The following is a 16996-nucleotide window of genomic DNA, read 5'->3' as shown; positions in this document are numbered from 1 at the left end:
ATTCTCAACCTCTCATCTCTTTCTCCCCTCTGCCCCTTTGTTTTCGTTTGAAGAGGGCTCATCGTCGTCGCTGGAGCGAGAAGGGGGTGCCGCTAGTTCGCCGCTGTGTGCAGCTGCGTCTTCACCTCTACCTCTGTCTCTCTTTGGTCTCTCTCTCTCTCTCCCCTCCACCCCTCTATTTTCATTTGAAGAGGGCTCATTGCCGCCTTCAGAGCGAGAAGGAGGTGCCGCTGGTTTGCCGATGTGTGTAGCCGCTTCTTCACCTCCGCCTCTTTTGTCTCTCTCTCCATTATCGACCTCTCATCTCTCTATCCCCTTCGCCTCTTTATTTTCGTTCGAAGAGGGCTCATCGCCGTTGCTGGAGCAAGAACTTGAGGTGGGTCGAGTACAGGAGCTCGATGCACATGTCGATATGAAAGCTCCGATTGCAACCACATCAACTCTGTGTACTTGAGCCTCCCGTCGAATCCTGGTATAGGATTCCAAACCCTAACCCTGAAACCCTTTTGGGTTCTTTATGTACCTTACCATCGAGCTCCATATGTGCCAAATCCCAACTAGAAGAAACAACGTCCCTAGTAGAATGTGACCCTTGAACGATCCCATCTCTCCAACTCACCCACTGATAAACTTTGATCTCTAAGCTTCTTTATTCTTCTTTTCTGCTCGTTATGAAATATCAAAATCCCTATTTTTCTGCAACACAATTGCCGACATCTATTTCCCATAGTGTTAATCCAGATTTTCTTGTTACAATGGCAAGGATTTCAAGATTTATGCTCTCTATTTAAAATCATAAAGTGACCGAAATGTTTAAGAATCGAACTTCTACCTTAGATTTTAAATCGAAAACAGGAACAAAAATTCAAAAATTCTTTGCTCTATTTTCTAGTTTTTTTTTTGTCACAAATACTTTGACCTCATCAATTTTTTTGTTCGAACGCTAAATAAATCACCAAAAAAAAGATTTCTTTCCGCTTTTCTCTGTTTTATTTTGAAAATTTAAAGAAGAATAAAGGGTAAAATAGTCTTTTTCGCCTTTATGTTAAAGAACATTACCAATAAGGGTAGAATTAGTCGATTGTCGAAGCATAAGGATAGTGTTGGTCAATTTTAAAACAGTAAGAATAAACTTAGTCAATTAACTAAACCATAAGGGTAATTTAAGAAATTTACCCTTATATCACATTTTCCCGTGCACCGCACGGATCCTCGCTAGCTTTGTCAACAACTTGTTAATGTTAGAACACCTCGAAATTAGAATAGAAACAAAGGAAATTCGTGCAGATTATTATCGATGGTATCCAACGCGAACTTTGAAATCTGAGCCGTCCACGCAAGTAGATGTGAAAAAGGCGTCAAGGCGTGATACCCCGGTATACATGTTTTGGCGCCGCTGTGTTTCACCAGCTGCGCGTTGTCCGATCCCCTCGGCCTCTCTCTCCTCTCACTGTCTTGTTGCACTTTGCAGGCGAAACCCTAGAGTGCTGTAGGACAATTTCTCAACAATGGGTAAGACACCAACCCCCCCTCTCTCTATCTGTTTCCTACTGTCTACTGTTTTTTTCCCTTTTCTCTCTCTTGTCACTCTACAAGTCGATTGATTTATACCTGTTTATTTAGTTATTTGTTTGTTTGCTTATAGTTTTTGCTTATGTTATTGAATCTTTATTTTGATTGATTGGTTGATTCTCAGTTTGATTATATTGTGAATTTGGGTTCCTGATTTTTAGGTTTCTCACATCGTAATTTTTTTTTTTGTAAATTTTAAATATCTTTGAGCGCAAAATCTTATTTTTGTTTTATTTTACTATTGATGTAACATGCAAATGAGTTGTGCTATTAACATGTTTTTGTTCGATAAGAAGACAAAGGATGGATTCTGTCGGAGTGGGATGACAATGTCTTACAATTTGAACAAATATTGAGTACATTGAAATTGTTTGTTGGTTATATCAAGTCATATACAGGGATTTAGATGCTTCATTGAAATTTTTGGTTTATGGATTTTGAGACACATTAACTGCTTTAATTCCCTTTACTTTAATTGTGTTTGTTTTAATTTGCCTGGTTCTAGATATCGAGGAAGAGATCCGATCAAGCATCCAGTCACTGCAATTGGATTCTTCAGGTAATTATTCTAAAATGATGACCTAGTTGTTTTTTCCCTGTGAAGAGAGGGAAGATTTTGCTTATTTCTGCATCATTTTAATGCTCTCCGTGAATACATTGCTTTTGTGCAGAAGATAGTAATGAAGTGGCTTTTCCAGAAGAGGTTAAGGCAATAGAGGTTGAAAAACCTGATAAGCTGGAAGAAGGTAGGAAGCACTAGCTGGAGTTAGCTTGGAAAAATTTGACCATGCATGCTGAATTTAAATAGTTTAAACCTGACCATTGCAATGATTTTGAATTTAACATCGTCGTTCTATTTTTTTTTTTTTTTGGGTAAGCCGGTAAGGATTCTGCTTTCATCTGTAAGGATATTATTCCCCTGCTTGTTTTCTGGCAACCTGAGTGCTGGACTTTTTTGGTTCTCTCCCTGAAGTTAATACTTTCTTTTTTTCCTTTATTCCCCCAATACAAAATCAAGAAAGAGAAATTAGAGGATAGAATCTTCTGTGTGGGAAATTACCTCTTTTTTATTGTTGAATGGGAGACTACCATTTTGCAGCACTTCATGATACTGAGATAGCATTCTTATTAATTTGGGGGGGCTGATACCCAAGGGGGCAGGACAGGGGGAGAAATTGTGGATTTGAAGACAAGTGGTGTTGTTGGATTTTTGGGTGTATCAATACTTGTCACTACTCTATTCTGGTAAATGGTATGGTGAGGGACTTTTTTCCAACTTGCAGGGGTGTCAGGCAAGGGGATCCACTCTCACCCTTCCTTTTTACCTTAGTAGCTGATGTGATTAGTAGAATCATTACTAAGGTTGACAATGAAGATGCCATTAGGGGTTGGAAAATAGGGAGACACCAAGTCCCCGTCACCCACCTTCAGTTTGCAGATGGCCTAATGATCTTTTGTGAAGGAGGTTTTAGCGAAAATGTAGCAAACCTAAAGGAGCTAATCAAAGGATTTGAAAGTATTTTTAATTTGAGAATAAATTTGGAAAAGAACTGCATAGTGGGTATAAATTTGGAGGTAGGGGAGGTCGAGGCTATTGCGGAGTGTCTTGAGTGTTCCACCTCTGCTTGGCCTATGTCATATTTAGGGCTTCCTTTAGGGGTAAATCCTAGGGAGAGTAGATTTTGGACCCCAGTGATAGAAAAGTTTGAGAAGAGATTAGCCTCATGGAGAGGAATTATGTCTCTTTAGGAGGGAGAATTACCCTAATAAGAGCTACCTTGGCTAACTTACCTACCTATTTTTTGTCTGTTTTTAGGATACCAGTTAGGGAAGCTAGGAAACTAGAGAAGTTGATGAGAGATTTCTTATGGGAGCCGAGACAAGAAAAAAAGGATCACTTGGTTAATTGGGAAATTGTGTGCAGAAGTAAAGAAGGGGGGGGTTTGGGACTTGGGAGGGTAACTAGAAAAAATCAAGCTCTGTTAGGGAAATGGTTGTGACGATGGCCATTGGAAAGAGAGAGATTGTGGCATGAGGTGGTGGGAAGCATTCATGGGAGGTCAGAGAATGCATGGGATGCTGGTGTATCAAGGCAAGCTAACCTAACAGCACCTTGGAAGGCCATTCACAACACCCTTCCTCAATTCCTCAATTTTATCAGGTATGAAGTTTGTTCTGGCAACACTGTTCATTTTTGGGAGGATATTTGGGTAGGAGACACACCTTTAAAGAATCTGTTCCCTTCGCTATTTTCTGTTTCTTTGTACAAAAAAGAGGTGGTCTCAAAATTTGTCTCACCTTTGGGAACACCCTTAGATCCTACTTGGGATTTTGGGTTTCGTAGAGGACTTAGGGATGATGAAATTAAATCTCTTTCTGTTTTGTTTGGTTGTCTTAATTAGGTTTGTTTGGATCCCTTTAAGCCAGATAAGAGGGTATGGACTCCTAGACCCAATGGAACCTTCACTTGTGCTTCTTTCTTCAAGTCTATCTCTCAACTTTCTACTCACCAACCCTTTCCTTCAAAGAAATTTGGTGCAGGCCAGTTCCCCAAAAAATTATGGCGTTTTGTTGGGAAGTATTCCATGGAAAAGTAAACACTCTAGATAACCTACAAAAGAGAAGACCTTTCCTCTGTGTTTCTTCTAATTGGTGTATCCTCTACAGAGCTCATGGTGAGGATTGTTACCACCTATTAATATTGTGTCTCTTTTTTGCAGACCTTTGGGCTTGGCTACTTTCGTTGTTTGGGAGTAGTTGGAGTCTACCAGCAGAAGTTCACATGCTCTTCAACCATTCTACCTTTTATTGGCCTACAACAATAGGGAGAATTATGTGGATATGTGCTTGTGTCGCCTTTATTTGGACTCTTTGGGAAGAAAGGAATATTAGAAATTTTCAAGAAAAGGAAAGGAGTAGTTAGGAATTGGAAGACTGTGTGTTAAATAGGGCAATACCTTGGCTGAAGACCTTGGAAATCTTTCATCAATTCTCCTTTAATGACCTTTGGAGAAATTGGTCAGCAGTAGCGAGGTGTTCATCTCTAAAGGACAAATCAATTACAAGCTGGTCTCCTCCATCCGAAGGCTCACTAAAGTTGAACTTTGATGGAAGTAGCATGGGTAATCCAGGATTATCCGGAATGGGGGGTGCTTTAAGAAATGAGAAGGGAGAGATTTTGTTGCTATACTCAGGTCCCTTGGGAATTGGGGACTCCATCAGGGTAGAACTTTTAGCTGCTGTACAAGGAGTGCAATTTGCAAACTAGCTGGGGTACAACACCTAACAATCGAGGGGGATTCCAAAGTGGTGGTGGGTTGGTTGAAAAATCTGAAGAGGCTATTTGGCGTTACAAGAATGAAATGAAGAAATTTAGTTGGTTGACAAGGAATATGTTGGTCACTGTACAGTGGGTGGGGAGATCAGCAAATACTTTGTCAGATGTGTTAGCTAAGCAAGGGGTAAATAGGGAAGAAGTTGTTTTGGGCTTAGTTGTGATTCTTGCTTTTCTTTCCTAGTTTACTTGTAAGATTCAAGGAGGGGTTGCAGCTCGTGCCTCTCCTTGGGATGTTGTATGAACTCACTCTAAATCTGCTTTTGAATTAATAAATTTATTATCATTCATAAAAAAAGAGTAATGGAAGCTGAGCTGAAAAGTAGCTTCTCCACCCAAAAGCCATCTAAGATTACATGATACGGTTTTGTCGTAAAATGGCAATGTAAAAATAGATGCTTTTTCCATCTCTATCATAGTTTTACATTCTTGGTGTGTTTTGTTTTAGTGTTGGCAGGATGGGTTTGGTGTGTTGTCGTAGGAGGTTTTTTTACTTCTTCTCTTGGGTGATTTTTATCACCTTTCTTGCAAGGTTCGAAATTTCGATACGTGTCGTATTAGGGGCTTCCCGATACGCCCCTCCAGGGGGTGTTTCAGGATTTTGACCGGTTCAGGGGGTGAATGGACCTTAAACCAGACCCTCTCAACCAGATTTGAAAAAAAAACCAAAAAAATGCTATCGATACTGACTGATACACCTCTACCAGCGCATCGGGCGTATCGATATTTTGAACCTTGCTTTCTTGTATTCTCTTTTTTCTTTTAATAAATTTTTATTTTATCATAAAAAAGGCCCCAACTGACCTATTAACAACTAGGCACTTTTCTAGAGTTACAGTCCACACTGGGAATTTCACTTTAGTTTTTGCTCCTGGTTGCTAGACTATGTGACTGGGGAAGTTGATTCTAGTGTAATGGTCCAGCTTCTTGAAGAAAACTTTGACAGAAAAAATACCTGTCCTGTCCCACTCCCTATGCCTTTTACATGTTTGACTCACCTTTGGTGTAACAGTTTGAGTTAATGAGTTCTTTGCAATAGCTCCACCATTGATTCCACCTTTCAGTCATTCAATGTTCTTCTAAATTGGGGATTCCATATAACATTTTCATTTAGTGCTTCATAATAGTACTTGGTTAATGCCTCCCTGTTTTATGCCACCAAAAGCAGAGATGGGAAAGTTTACACTAATATGTTTTTTTTATCAATAAGTTTTCATTAATAGTTGTTCATCACACTGTTTGTCCTGCCAAAATCTAATTTGATTGCCCTGACCAATCTTATACCTTATATATAGCACACTGGTAGTAAGAAATATTTCTCCTTGGTGTCCAATCGAGCTCAGTTGTGTCATATTTCGTTGCTATTACTTGCCTCAACGGACTGTCTGGTTCTTCATTATTCCCTCCAATGCAACTTTTCTAGCAAACACCATGTTGAAGGTTCTCTAATAGTCTAATTTCTTACCTATAGATCTCCCTTCTTAAGGGGTACAGACTACAGATGTTCTTCCAACCGACCAGGTGAAAATTGAATTCTTCTTTCCATCCCTTCCATGGAAAATCTCTCTTTTCCAATTGCTTGGCCATGTCAACAGGCAAAAGAAAGAAAGACTAATAAGTTGCTAAGAGGCTATGCACTCTTCATGAATACTAATTTGCCCCTTTTGTTAGGTACCTGAATTTTCAAGAGGCCAACCTTCTACTAAAGCATTCTAGCAATTAATCCCAAATGCTTCTGGATAAAACACCTAGCACAAAGAGTTACAACCCAAATACTTCGATAGCAACTTCTCTACACTACACCCAAGTGTATCTTCCAAGATTCCCACATCGGATATTTATCCTACAACCCGTATCTCACTTTTTTGCTTGTTGACCCTTATTCTGGAGGCCAAATGAAACCATCTGAGATTATATTATAGATGCTCCTCAATAGAAACACGGAAAAATAAGGTTTCATTGATGAATTAGAGCATTTTCTCCAACCTCACTGCTTAAAATTAGCTGGCTGGCTTGGGACATAGAATAAAAAATTTAGTTTATATATCTCTTGCTCAATTGATCCACTTACACTGTTCGGTCGAGGTTTATATAACTGAGCAGCCATTTCCATAATGTCTGGGCATGTAAATAGTCTGGTCAGGTATGCTAGTCATATCTTTAGAAGGATTTATGTTTTGCTTGTTATGATTTTGCTCTTCATTCATTCTTATGTTAGCATGTGTATATAATACACTTATGCTTCTTTTTTTCTTCTCCGTCTTAATTCTTTTGCTAGCTACAAAACAACATATGTTGTTGATGTAGGACCAGCTCAGTTCTAGTCCTTAGAGAATGTGAATGGTCTTCATGGATCAGAATTTTACGGCTGTTGATGGCTGTAATGGTTTCTTGAAGGAATAAGAGAGGTAATAGGGAGAGAAAGAAGAGAGAAAATACCTGGAATCACTCACAGGGTGCCTAGAATCACTCTAGGGCATGGGAATCACACCATAGCTAGCATAAGCTGAAGAATACTCAATAAACTTCATTGCCTTTGTGTAAAACGTCCATACATATTTATAGACTCTAAACTCATAATAATCCTAGGAGTCAAACTGTTAATCTCATAATAGTCTTAGGAGTCAAACTGTTAGACTCAATAATTCTGGTAGGATTCAAACTAAGTTGTCATATCCTACTTTAATTCAAAGAAGACTCAATAACTCTAATCCTATTTATGCAATGACTCTGAAATTTTAAACAAAAACAAACTATAACTAGACAAAATAAACCCTACCATTGGACCCCACAGAAAAGTGCAAAATGACAAAAATACCCCTACTGTCCAAAAATACAGAAAATCATTAAATTCCAATTTTGACTCTTCAGCTCCTGCATCAGTAGTGCTGTAAAAAGATCATTTCAAAGTTATCAGTTGACATTGAGCAACTTAATTACTGATGAGCTTACTAGAGGGGGTGGGGTTTCAGGGATGACTTGGTACGAGAATCTCATTTTAGTGTGTAGGTGTTTTCTTCTGTACATTTTATATAGAAATAGGGTATTGCCCTGGTTTGAATGTCTAAATTGGGTCTTTTTATGTATGCTTTGCTTTTGATATTAATGCAGTACATTTTTGTTGGTCACAGAAGAAAAAGGTATTGACTGCCATATCCTATTTTGGCTTGCTATAATACTAAGTGAGAATGTAATGTTGCCAGTGTAATAGTTCATAGCTTTTATCTCTATTCCTCAATGATAGCAAGTACCATAGAGTATGTACCATACTACCATCTGATGCCAATACAGAAGCACATCCTCTAAACTTCTCTATTTTATTGCTGGTTTCAGACAGCAAGGATGAGGTCCAGGCAAATACTGAGCCATTGCAGAAAGAGCCAAAAGGTGCAATATCATGTTTTTTCTCTCTTCCTTATAATTGAGCACATTAATGGGTTATTCTGTCATTGTTTTTGATATTTTTCATTGATCACTTTATTGTGCATTCTGTTGAGATTTCAGTGAAAGATAAGGAGATAGCTGCTCCAGCTCCAGAAAATGTCGAGGAACCAGATGAAAATGATGAAAACAAGAAGCGGCACCTAAATGTTGTATTTATTGGTCATGTTGGTAAGCCATCATGAGTTTGGGGGCTATATCCATACAATATTTAATGTTTTTTTGATTAGCTTAGCTTTTAGGTTTCTTACTGCATCGAGTTGTCATGTTGTGGATGTGGTGCATCTGGTACATTTTGAATTTCATTTATCATACCTCTTTCTGCTTACATTATTTTGGGTGGCACAGTTGTGGTTTGTGAATTCCACTAGTTGACATAAATTAGAAGTTATCCAACCGTGCAGGAAAATTATCACTTAGTTTTATTTATGTTGGATTTCTTCTTGTGCTTTTTTTTTTTTGACTTGGCAATTAATTATGTAATTTCTGTTTAGGTGGTTTGTCACTAATTCTTATTCTTTTATTAGCATTTTTAGTTCTTATTTTCTTTCAACTTTTGGACTTGTCCTTCTATAATATCTTGTTTGAATGTTTTATTACCTTGATATGCTCCTTTCTGTACCTTTTTGAATTTAAGGGATATTGTGTTTCATATTAGTAAAGATAGTTGTGGAGTAGCTGTAGCCTTTTCTTGATAATAAAGAAAATCCATCAAAAAACAAAAATAAGATGGAGAGAGATTGCGAGGCCTGGTGAGAGAGCATCACCTGAACCCCTAATAACATACAGATTTATATATTCAACCACACAACTTGAATTTAAAAAAAACACAGAAAATGCTAATATCCAAACTCAACAGCACACAACAACAAACCAGGCAAACCCAATTCAGCTGGTGAAACAACGCATAACTCTTCTTAAGTCTTACCTAGCAAGTAAGCACATGTGGTTGAATAGAAATTTGGTTAGGACTGAGTTGGCAAATTTGGGATTTGACATCAGCTTGGGTCCAGCTCGGGCCTGTTGTCTACAGTTGGTCCTTAACCCAAACCTACCTAATACCCCTACTTTATTAAGAGTGTCAAAGGGGTAAAAAAAGATTTAATAGGAAATAAGGGATTTAATGGGGAAAGGGAGATGTGACAAACATTAACCATTGGAGAGAGAGGATAGTTTTCAAGGCACCAAGGTGAACCTATGCGACAAGGGAGTGCTTAGTCGCCTAGGTGTCATGTAATGTTCAAAAAAGGACAGAACAACCAAGAGCTGAGCGCCTGTTTTTGTTGTAGAAATACGAGTAAAAGAAAGGGTGAAACCCCTGTTCTTGTCATAGAAAAATGAAAGAAAACATGAATAAAAACCTCAGAAGTGATGGAGAAGGGGTGGAGCCCCTATTTTTGTTCAAAAAAAAAAAAAGAAAAAGAAGGGGCGGAGACCCTGTTTTTTTGTTCCAGGGGTGGAGCTGAGCCTCTGTTATTGCTCCAGAAGAAAAGAAGGGGCAGAGCCCCTGTTTTTGTTCCAGAAAAAGAAAAAGAAAAAGAAAAAGAAAAAGAAAAAGAAAAAGAAAAAGAAAAAGAAGAGTCCCTGTTTTTGCTACAGAAGAAGAAGGGCTGGAACATACCTTCTATGGTTGTTCATTTTCCTTGCTTCTTTAAAGACTTTGAATAACTATCCTCATTTCTTTAGTCTTCGTTTCCGTCATGCTAAACATCTCTTTATCATCTGCTGCAGAAGATTGCCTTACCATCTTGCCTTTTTCAATAATAAACAGGTAATTTTGTAACTTACCTGCGAATCTCTTCCAACCTTCACCCTCGTTTCCTTCCTGAATACATACCATCTACTTCTTTCAATCCACAAAGACCTATGTAACTGTGACAAACCAGCCTTTCCTTATACATCTCAGTTCAGCTTCATAACTGTTCCTTGTTAGCACCAGATGACTCTTCCAACCAATCCTTTTCACTGAATAAGTTGCTCCATTGACAAAGCCTTTCAGCCATAGCGTTGCCTTTCCAAGTTTCAGTATGAGTTGATCTTCTAGTGGCACACTTCCCAACACAAGGCCCTAATTTTAGGTGAAATAGGTCCTGCCCAAATGGATCTGATTTGAAAATCCTGGATTGAAGGAACAAGATGGTAGAAAGACTTGAAAAATGTAGTGCAAGAAAAGGAGCCCGAAGAAGAAATAGACCACACACAGTTTTGATTTCTCTCTCTCACCCCTAAATCTCCTTGTATTCATCTTCATTGGATTCTTCAAAAACCTCATATGTTCCACCAGATTTAATTGGATGAATGCCTGACGAGTCACTCCTGAAACTGCCCTTCAAACCCTTTCTAAATGCTTTCTTTTGCCTATTGACCCTCCCACAAGTTCTCTATACCATGTTTATCCCCATTTATCTCACCACCTCCCACTAGTTCTCTATACCATGTTTATCCCCATTTATCTCACCACCTCCCACCATTGTCACATTTTCAATTCGAGAAAATAGATAAACTCCTGTAAATGAAAACACATTTTTATTTGAAAAATGGAATTATTCTTTATATAAAAATACTAAATAAATAAATCTTTTCAACAAAATTAATAAAAACTGAAAATTATAAAAAATATTTTATTTACCTTAAATGATTTATATGTTAAAAATGAAACATATTTAATCAATTATCAAAAAAAAAGGATAAACTCCTGTGTCTATACCTTGATCCATTTACTTTCCCTATTAAGTGTAAACCCATTCTTCCCCCTCTTGGCTTTATAGAAGCATTTAATATTTAAATAATTTATATCTGATTGCTGACTGCTCCACTTCTCTATACCATAATTGCCACATCATCAAAGCTCATATTTGCAATACCAGAAGAGTGTAAACCCACTTTTCAACCTTTTCTCCTGACTTTGTGTGCCAACTCCATGCACGATACATTGTCTTCTCTTCAAGCTCAACTTTCTCTAGTAATACTTGAAAGTCCACCATGATCAATCTAAATCCATTGTGTCAACTGTCAATTCCTCTATTACGTTAGGATCTTCACCTTTGGTCATCAGTCTAGTTTCATGTACTCCCCCCTCACACACACACACACACAGAAAAGACAGATCAATAAAAGATGGAACTATGGTTTGAGTCTCAATCAGAACCCTTGTAGCCTGTGGTTTATCTCATTAGTCTGTTTTTGAATCAATAATCATCCACATGCACTTCCTATCGCCAAAAGTGTCTGCTTGCACCACACATATAACAAGATGCGAGCCACCAGAATCCAAAACATTTTTTTTCATCTGCAACTGCTTCAACTCTCCTATGATGGACATCAATCATCTACCAATCCTAGACTCTGGATCTTGTTGCTTCAATGACTCCCAATCCAACACCTCTTCTGCTTCTATTTTGTTCTATTCTTCTGTGGCCTAGTTGATGCCATTCCTTTCTTGATCAGTGGTGTTGATGCCATTTTCACAGTCAGGGGGTTAATACCCATGGACTGTAAGTTTTACCATTTATGATATGATTAATGATTTGAATCATGAATCCCAAGGGTTCTGATTTGAATCTTATGTCTGAATCCTTTTCTGCAAAAAATGTTACGATTATTGTTTGAGTCCTACTATTTGAATCATAAATCTTACGACTTACTACAATTCTTGCGATTCAAATCAAATTAATTAAGAATTAGTTCTCTACTTTGTCATTTTAGTTTGTTAATATTTAGTTTTGGCAAAGGTGACTTGTTATAAAGACACTACTAGAAATTGACTTATTTACTTTATTTAAACAATATATTTAGTTTATTTTCCATCATATATAGGATAAAGAATCATTGTATTAGATTATTTGACTTTCAAGTTTCAAGTCAAACTTGATTATATCATCTTAGACTTCTATTGTATAAGTGGTAAATACTATTGATTTAAGTGCATACATGGTAGATATGGATTAAAAATAGGGTAGAATCTCTTTTCTATATATATTTTGCCTTTTGCCATATCCAATATTTTATTTTTTTTACAAGTTTTTAAAAAATAGAAATAATCTTACGATTTATGATACAATTCACGATTCAATTCAATTAAATTTTCTCTACGATTTACGGTATGATTACGGTTTTTAGAACATTGCCAAAATGGGTATTGGTGCATATCAATATTTTAATCCTTGGTTGGGTTGAGCCAATATCTGGTCCATAGACAGAAGATAAGAGTAGGGGTGTCAGTGGACTAGGTTTGGGTTGGATGCAATCTGAATTAGAAGCAATTTGAAGTTTTGAATAGGTTGGATGGTTCAATAAAACATTAAATTGGACCAGTCCAGATATTAATCTGATTTGATTGCACCTGGTCCATTTGTAATAGTCTAATAGACTCATGTTGGACTAGACTGGGTTGGGCCAATATCCAGTCCATTGACAGTCCTACCTCTAGCAGAAAAGGGTAGGAAGGAACCAAAGTCTAGACATGAATGGTTACAGGCTTGCCACAAAAAGTCTTTGCCTAGGATATTATTTTTGATAATAAAAGAACAAAAATTTGTTAAAGAAAAACTAAGAACAACCAAGAAGGTGCTAAGATATCACGACCCAACAATTGCAAAGCAAGCTTACTCAACTAAACGACAACAAGGGAAGCAAGGCCACCGGAGAACACATTAATAAACCCTTCTTAATGTGGAAATCGCAAAGCAAGTGGAACTGTTCCCACTTACTAATTTCCTGTCCTTTTGCTGCAGATATTTGGTAATGGCTTTTCTCTTTGTATTGTTGCTGGTGGGCTTTGCAAACGGAGGTACATAAGCTTTTTGACCCTTCTACCTTCATTTGGCCTAAAAAGAGAGAGGGATCATGTGGAGAAGTGCTGGAGCAGCAATAATTTGGACTTTGTGGGAAGAAAGAAACAATAGAATCTTCTCAGGAAAGGAGAGAAGTAAAGAGGTGATATATTAGTTTAGGACCCTGGATTCTTTCTTTCATTGGTCCTTTGATGGTTTATGGAGAAATTGGAAGGCAGTGGCAAAAAATTCCTCCTCAAGAGTAAAAGAGAAGGTTCTGTGGACACCTCTAGTTGAAGACTTTGTGAAATTAAACTTTCATGGGAGTAGCCAAGGTAATCCAGGCCCCTCAGGTGTAGGAGAGGTGTTGAGAAACAAGGAAGTAAACGTTATAGCTCTTTTCTCCGGTCCTGTGGGATCAGGGGACTCTATGAGGGCAGAACTGCTTGCTGTCATGAAAGGGGTACAGATTGCAAATGAACTGGGTGTGACAAATTTAGAGATTGAAGGGGATTCAAAGCTGGTAATTGGTTGGTTGAAAGATCCATACTCGATAATTTGGTGTTATAGGGTTTGAGATGAAGAAATTTAAATGGCTAACCAGGAACAAGTACATGAGAATAAATTGGGTTAGGAGAACAGCTAATGCTATAGCAGATAGGCTAGCTAAACAAGGGGTAAACAGGGATAGCTTGTATTGGGCTCAGTTGTAATTGATTTATGTTTTTTCTGTCTTTTCTAAAGTCTAAGTGAGAGGTAGCATCTCGTACCTCTCTGTGGGAGGCTTGTATTGTTTATTTCTTGCGACTATTGATATACAATCTTTTTACTGATAAAAAAAAGAGAGACCCTTCTTAACAGCTACTCAGATCGCCCCAGAGACAACACCTAAGCAAACAAGCTCAGACCTTTTCATCAAAATAATCTTCCTTCCTCATTCCAAATTTCTTCCCCTTCCCCAATTCTGGTCTTCTTAAGACTCTCTTCCCTCCTCTTCTCATACTCCTTAAAAGCTCTTCTTGCAACAATCATCCAACAATCGCAAAGCAAGCATACTCAACTAAACGACAAGAAGGGCAGCAAGGCCACCAGAAAACACATTAAGAAACCCTTGTTAACAGCAGCTCAGATTGCCCCAGAGACAACGCCTAAGCAAACAAGCTCATGCCTCATCAAAATAATCTTCCTTCCTCATTCCAAATTTCTCCCACTTCCCCCAACACTGGTCTTCTTAAGACTCTTCCCTCTTCTTCTACTCCTCAAGAGCTCTTCTCGCAAAAGCCTCACCGCCCAAGAGAATAGACCCAAAGACTTGCCGACCTCACCTCCACCTCTTTATCCTCTTTCTTCTTTTCTTCCAAGCCCCCACTTTAACTCCCCCTTTGAGGAATATTCAACGGTATATCAGGACTCCTTTGAGGAATATCCAAAAAATTGCACCTTCTAAACTTCCTCGGATGGAGTCAAGTCTCGGGCCTTTGGATTTAATCCCTTTTCTTTTGTACAGTTTTTTAAATTTGTTAGTTGGGCCTGCCCCCAAAAGACCATCTTTCAGTCACAGAAAACTTTTGTAACATGCACTAATGGGTTTTGTTTGAGGCTCTTGATTTTTTTTCTTTCAAATATTCCACTAAAGCATTGGACTTGGATTTTTTGAGTTCCTTCCTCCTACACCCTAAATCTACACCTAGCTTTCTAACTACCACTTCAGCAACCAAAGAGTTCTCACCGTCTTCATCAAACGTATCTTTGTTTGGAATAAGGTCAACATGAACAGAAGCCACACCAGAATCCTTAACTACTCTCTGCATCCCACCAGTCCCTCCCTTCTTGTCTTCTTCTGCCTTACCCTTCCTAGGATATTACTCCTTGTATGATGGAGAGGGGTTGCATCCACCTTGTTCAAAGATGCTGCAAGTGCCAAGTGCATATGAATTTGATTCATGTGCCACCAATGGAGCTTCATAACTAAATATTGTCACTTAAATCAGCCATGTGCATCACATGTGGCCTCCCTTTTAGTTGTTGTTAAAAGATCTTTTCTACCCAGCTATCATCTTTGCTTCATTATACCAGCTTAGGTTGCTTTCTCCATTTGGTATTGGACCACCATTTGGTTGTGATACCCTTTTACTGTAATCATGTTATCAGTTTTAAGTTTATGTTGGGTGTTAAACCATGACTGAATTGGTTGCTATATGGAAGCTAGTGTTCTGATTAGGATATTTTCAATTAAAACTATGAAGTTGTGTAATGTTGCTTGTGTCCTTATGAATTACGAGATCTATTGGCTTCAATTCATTGTTTTTGTTTGTTATTGAATATGTTTCATGTGGGTTGCAGATGCAGGAAAGTCAACCATTGGAGGTCAGATACTCTTCCTTAGTGGTCAGGTTGATGATCGAACGATCCAGAAATATGAAAAAGAGGCCAAGGATAAGAGTCGAGAAAGTTGGTTAGTTCTTGTCTTGGTTTTGAAATTTTGGATGGTTATAAGCCTTGGCGATACATTTTTATTTGTGATCATTAATATGTCATTTGATGCACTCATTTAGCAATTTTCATACATTACAAACTTTAGTATTGAGCCACTTAAATGGTTGTTTTTAGAAGTCATGTTGGGATTAAGTATTTATGATAAACAAGGGAATTAAATGGAATTGCTTGGGTTTTCATTTATCTAATAAACACTAAAGAGGTATCACTTATCCCATTAATGAGGTATTTATATGCATCATAAACAGTAAAACAGATGGAGAATTTGAATCCAAAAGCGGATATTTCATGTAACAAAGTGCTGAAGGGTTAGGTTTGTGTCTAGTCCAATAACTAGGACAAACTTTGGGTAATGAGAAGGGTGTAACTTGGGTGGGTTGGGTTGGGTTGGGTTGGGTTGGGGATCAATCTAGGGTTAGGTTTGCTCCTTTTTTCGCCAAACATGAATAAGTGCTTTTTTGCCACTTGTTGTGTGGTCCCACAGATCCCAAATAGGGGCTAAGTGCCTAAGTCTTATGCTATCAATTAAGAGGCTAAAGCATTTCTCAACATAGTTTTCAAGGTGCTAAGGTAAGCTAGGCGATAGGGGAGTGCCTTGTTGCCTAGTTGCCTAGCGATGGGTTTTTTAAAATAAAAAATATATATCCTAGGATTTTAGGGTATGCACCTTGCCTAGGTCTTAGGTTCAACACTATCAAAAGGCGCATGCCTGGTGCGCCTTGCACCTCAGCCCAGGTGTGCACCTTTTTAAATTTTTATGCTTTTTTGTTCTTTATTGGACCTAGCGACTGGGCCGGGGGCTCTGCCCCTAGACCCCTGATCTTGCCCCTCAAGGTAATCCCAAAAGTCCATGTTAGGGTCTTAAATTCTTAATTCTCAACACAAAAGATAATGATTTTAGAATTTTAATTGCCTTTTAAGAAGATATTTCGCTCGCTTTGCTTGCTCACCAAAGCTCCGAGAACCCCCTATTTGCAAATGTTGTTCATTCATTCATCCTAATAAAATATCTTCTTAAAATCATTATTTTTTTTTGTGTGAGAATTAAGAATTTAAGACCATAACATGGACTTTTGGGTCTTCCTTAAGGGACTTGGTACAAAGGTGGCTCGTACAATCAGGAATGCAATATATTTTACATCACATTATCTACTTGAAGTAATGCAATTTAGGTAAAAAGAGATTGTGGGTTTTACATCCTTGAAAATGTTTTATATGTTTGATTTTATTTTCCAATTTTGATTTGAATATGCTTTACATGTTATGTTTATGTATTTTAATTTTAGATAATAGGTTTTTTAAAACATTTATTTTAAAATTTAGGTTTATATATATATAGTTTTTGATTTTTTGTCATTTTTTATATTTTTACGCCTTGCTT

The 16996-nt window shown here is 37.8% G+C and overlaps 1 protein-coding gene across 1 annotated transcript in view; it reads left to right on the top strand.

Annotated features, from left to right (window-relative positions):
- Positions 1 to 1253: 1253 nt before the first annotated feature.
- The window catches only part of LOC104589660 (Translation elongation factor EF1A/initiation factor IF2gamma family protein), a 60790-nt gene continuing 45047 nt past the window's right edge, over positions 1254 to 16996 (top strand). The window contains exons 1-6 of the mRNA XM_010248054.3: positions 1254 to 1512; positions 2078 to 2131; positions 2244 to 2318; positions 8240 to 8293; positions 8411 to 8518; positions 15463 to 15574. Coding sequence (XP_010246356.1) covers positions 1509 to 1512; positions 2078 to 2131; positions 2244 to 2318; positions 8240 to 8293; positions 8411 to 8518; positions 15463 to 15574 — 407 coding nt within the window. The 5' untranslated portion in view covers positions 1254 to 1508. The remainder of the gene's footprint in view (positions 1513 to 2077; positions 2132 to 2243; positions 2319 to 8239; positions 8294 to 8410; positions 8519 to 15462; positions 15575 to 16996) is intronic.

This window comes from Nelumbo nucifera, chromosome 1 (genome assembly GCF_055504915.1).
Source record: "Nelumbo nucifera cultivar China Antique chromosome 1, China Antique-T2T, whole genome shotgun sequence".
NCBI lineage: Eukaryota > Viridiplantae > Streptophyta > Magnoliopsida > Proteales > Nelumbonaceae > Nelumbo > Nelumbo nucifera.
The sequence above is the reverse complement of the archived record's forward strand: the minus strand, read 5'-3'. Positions and strand labels throughout refer to the sequence as shown.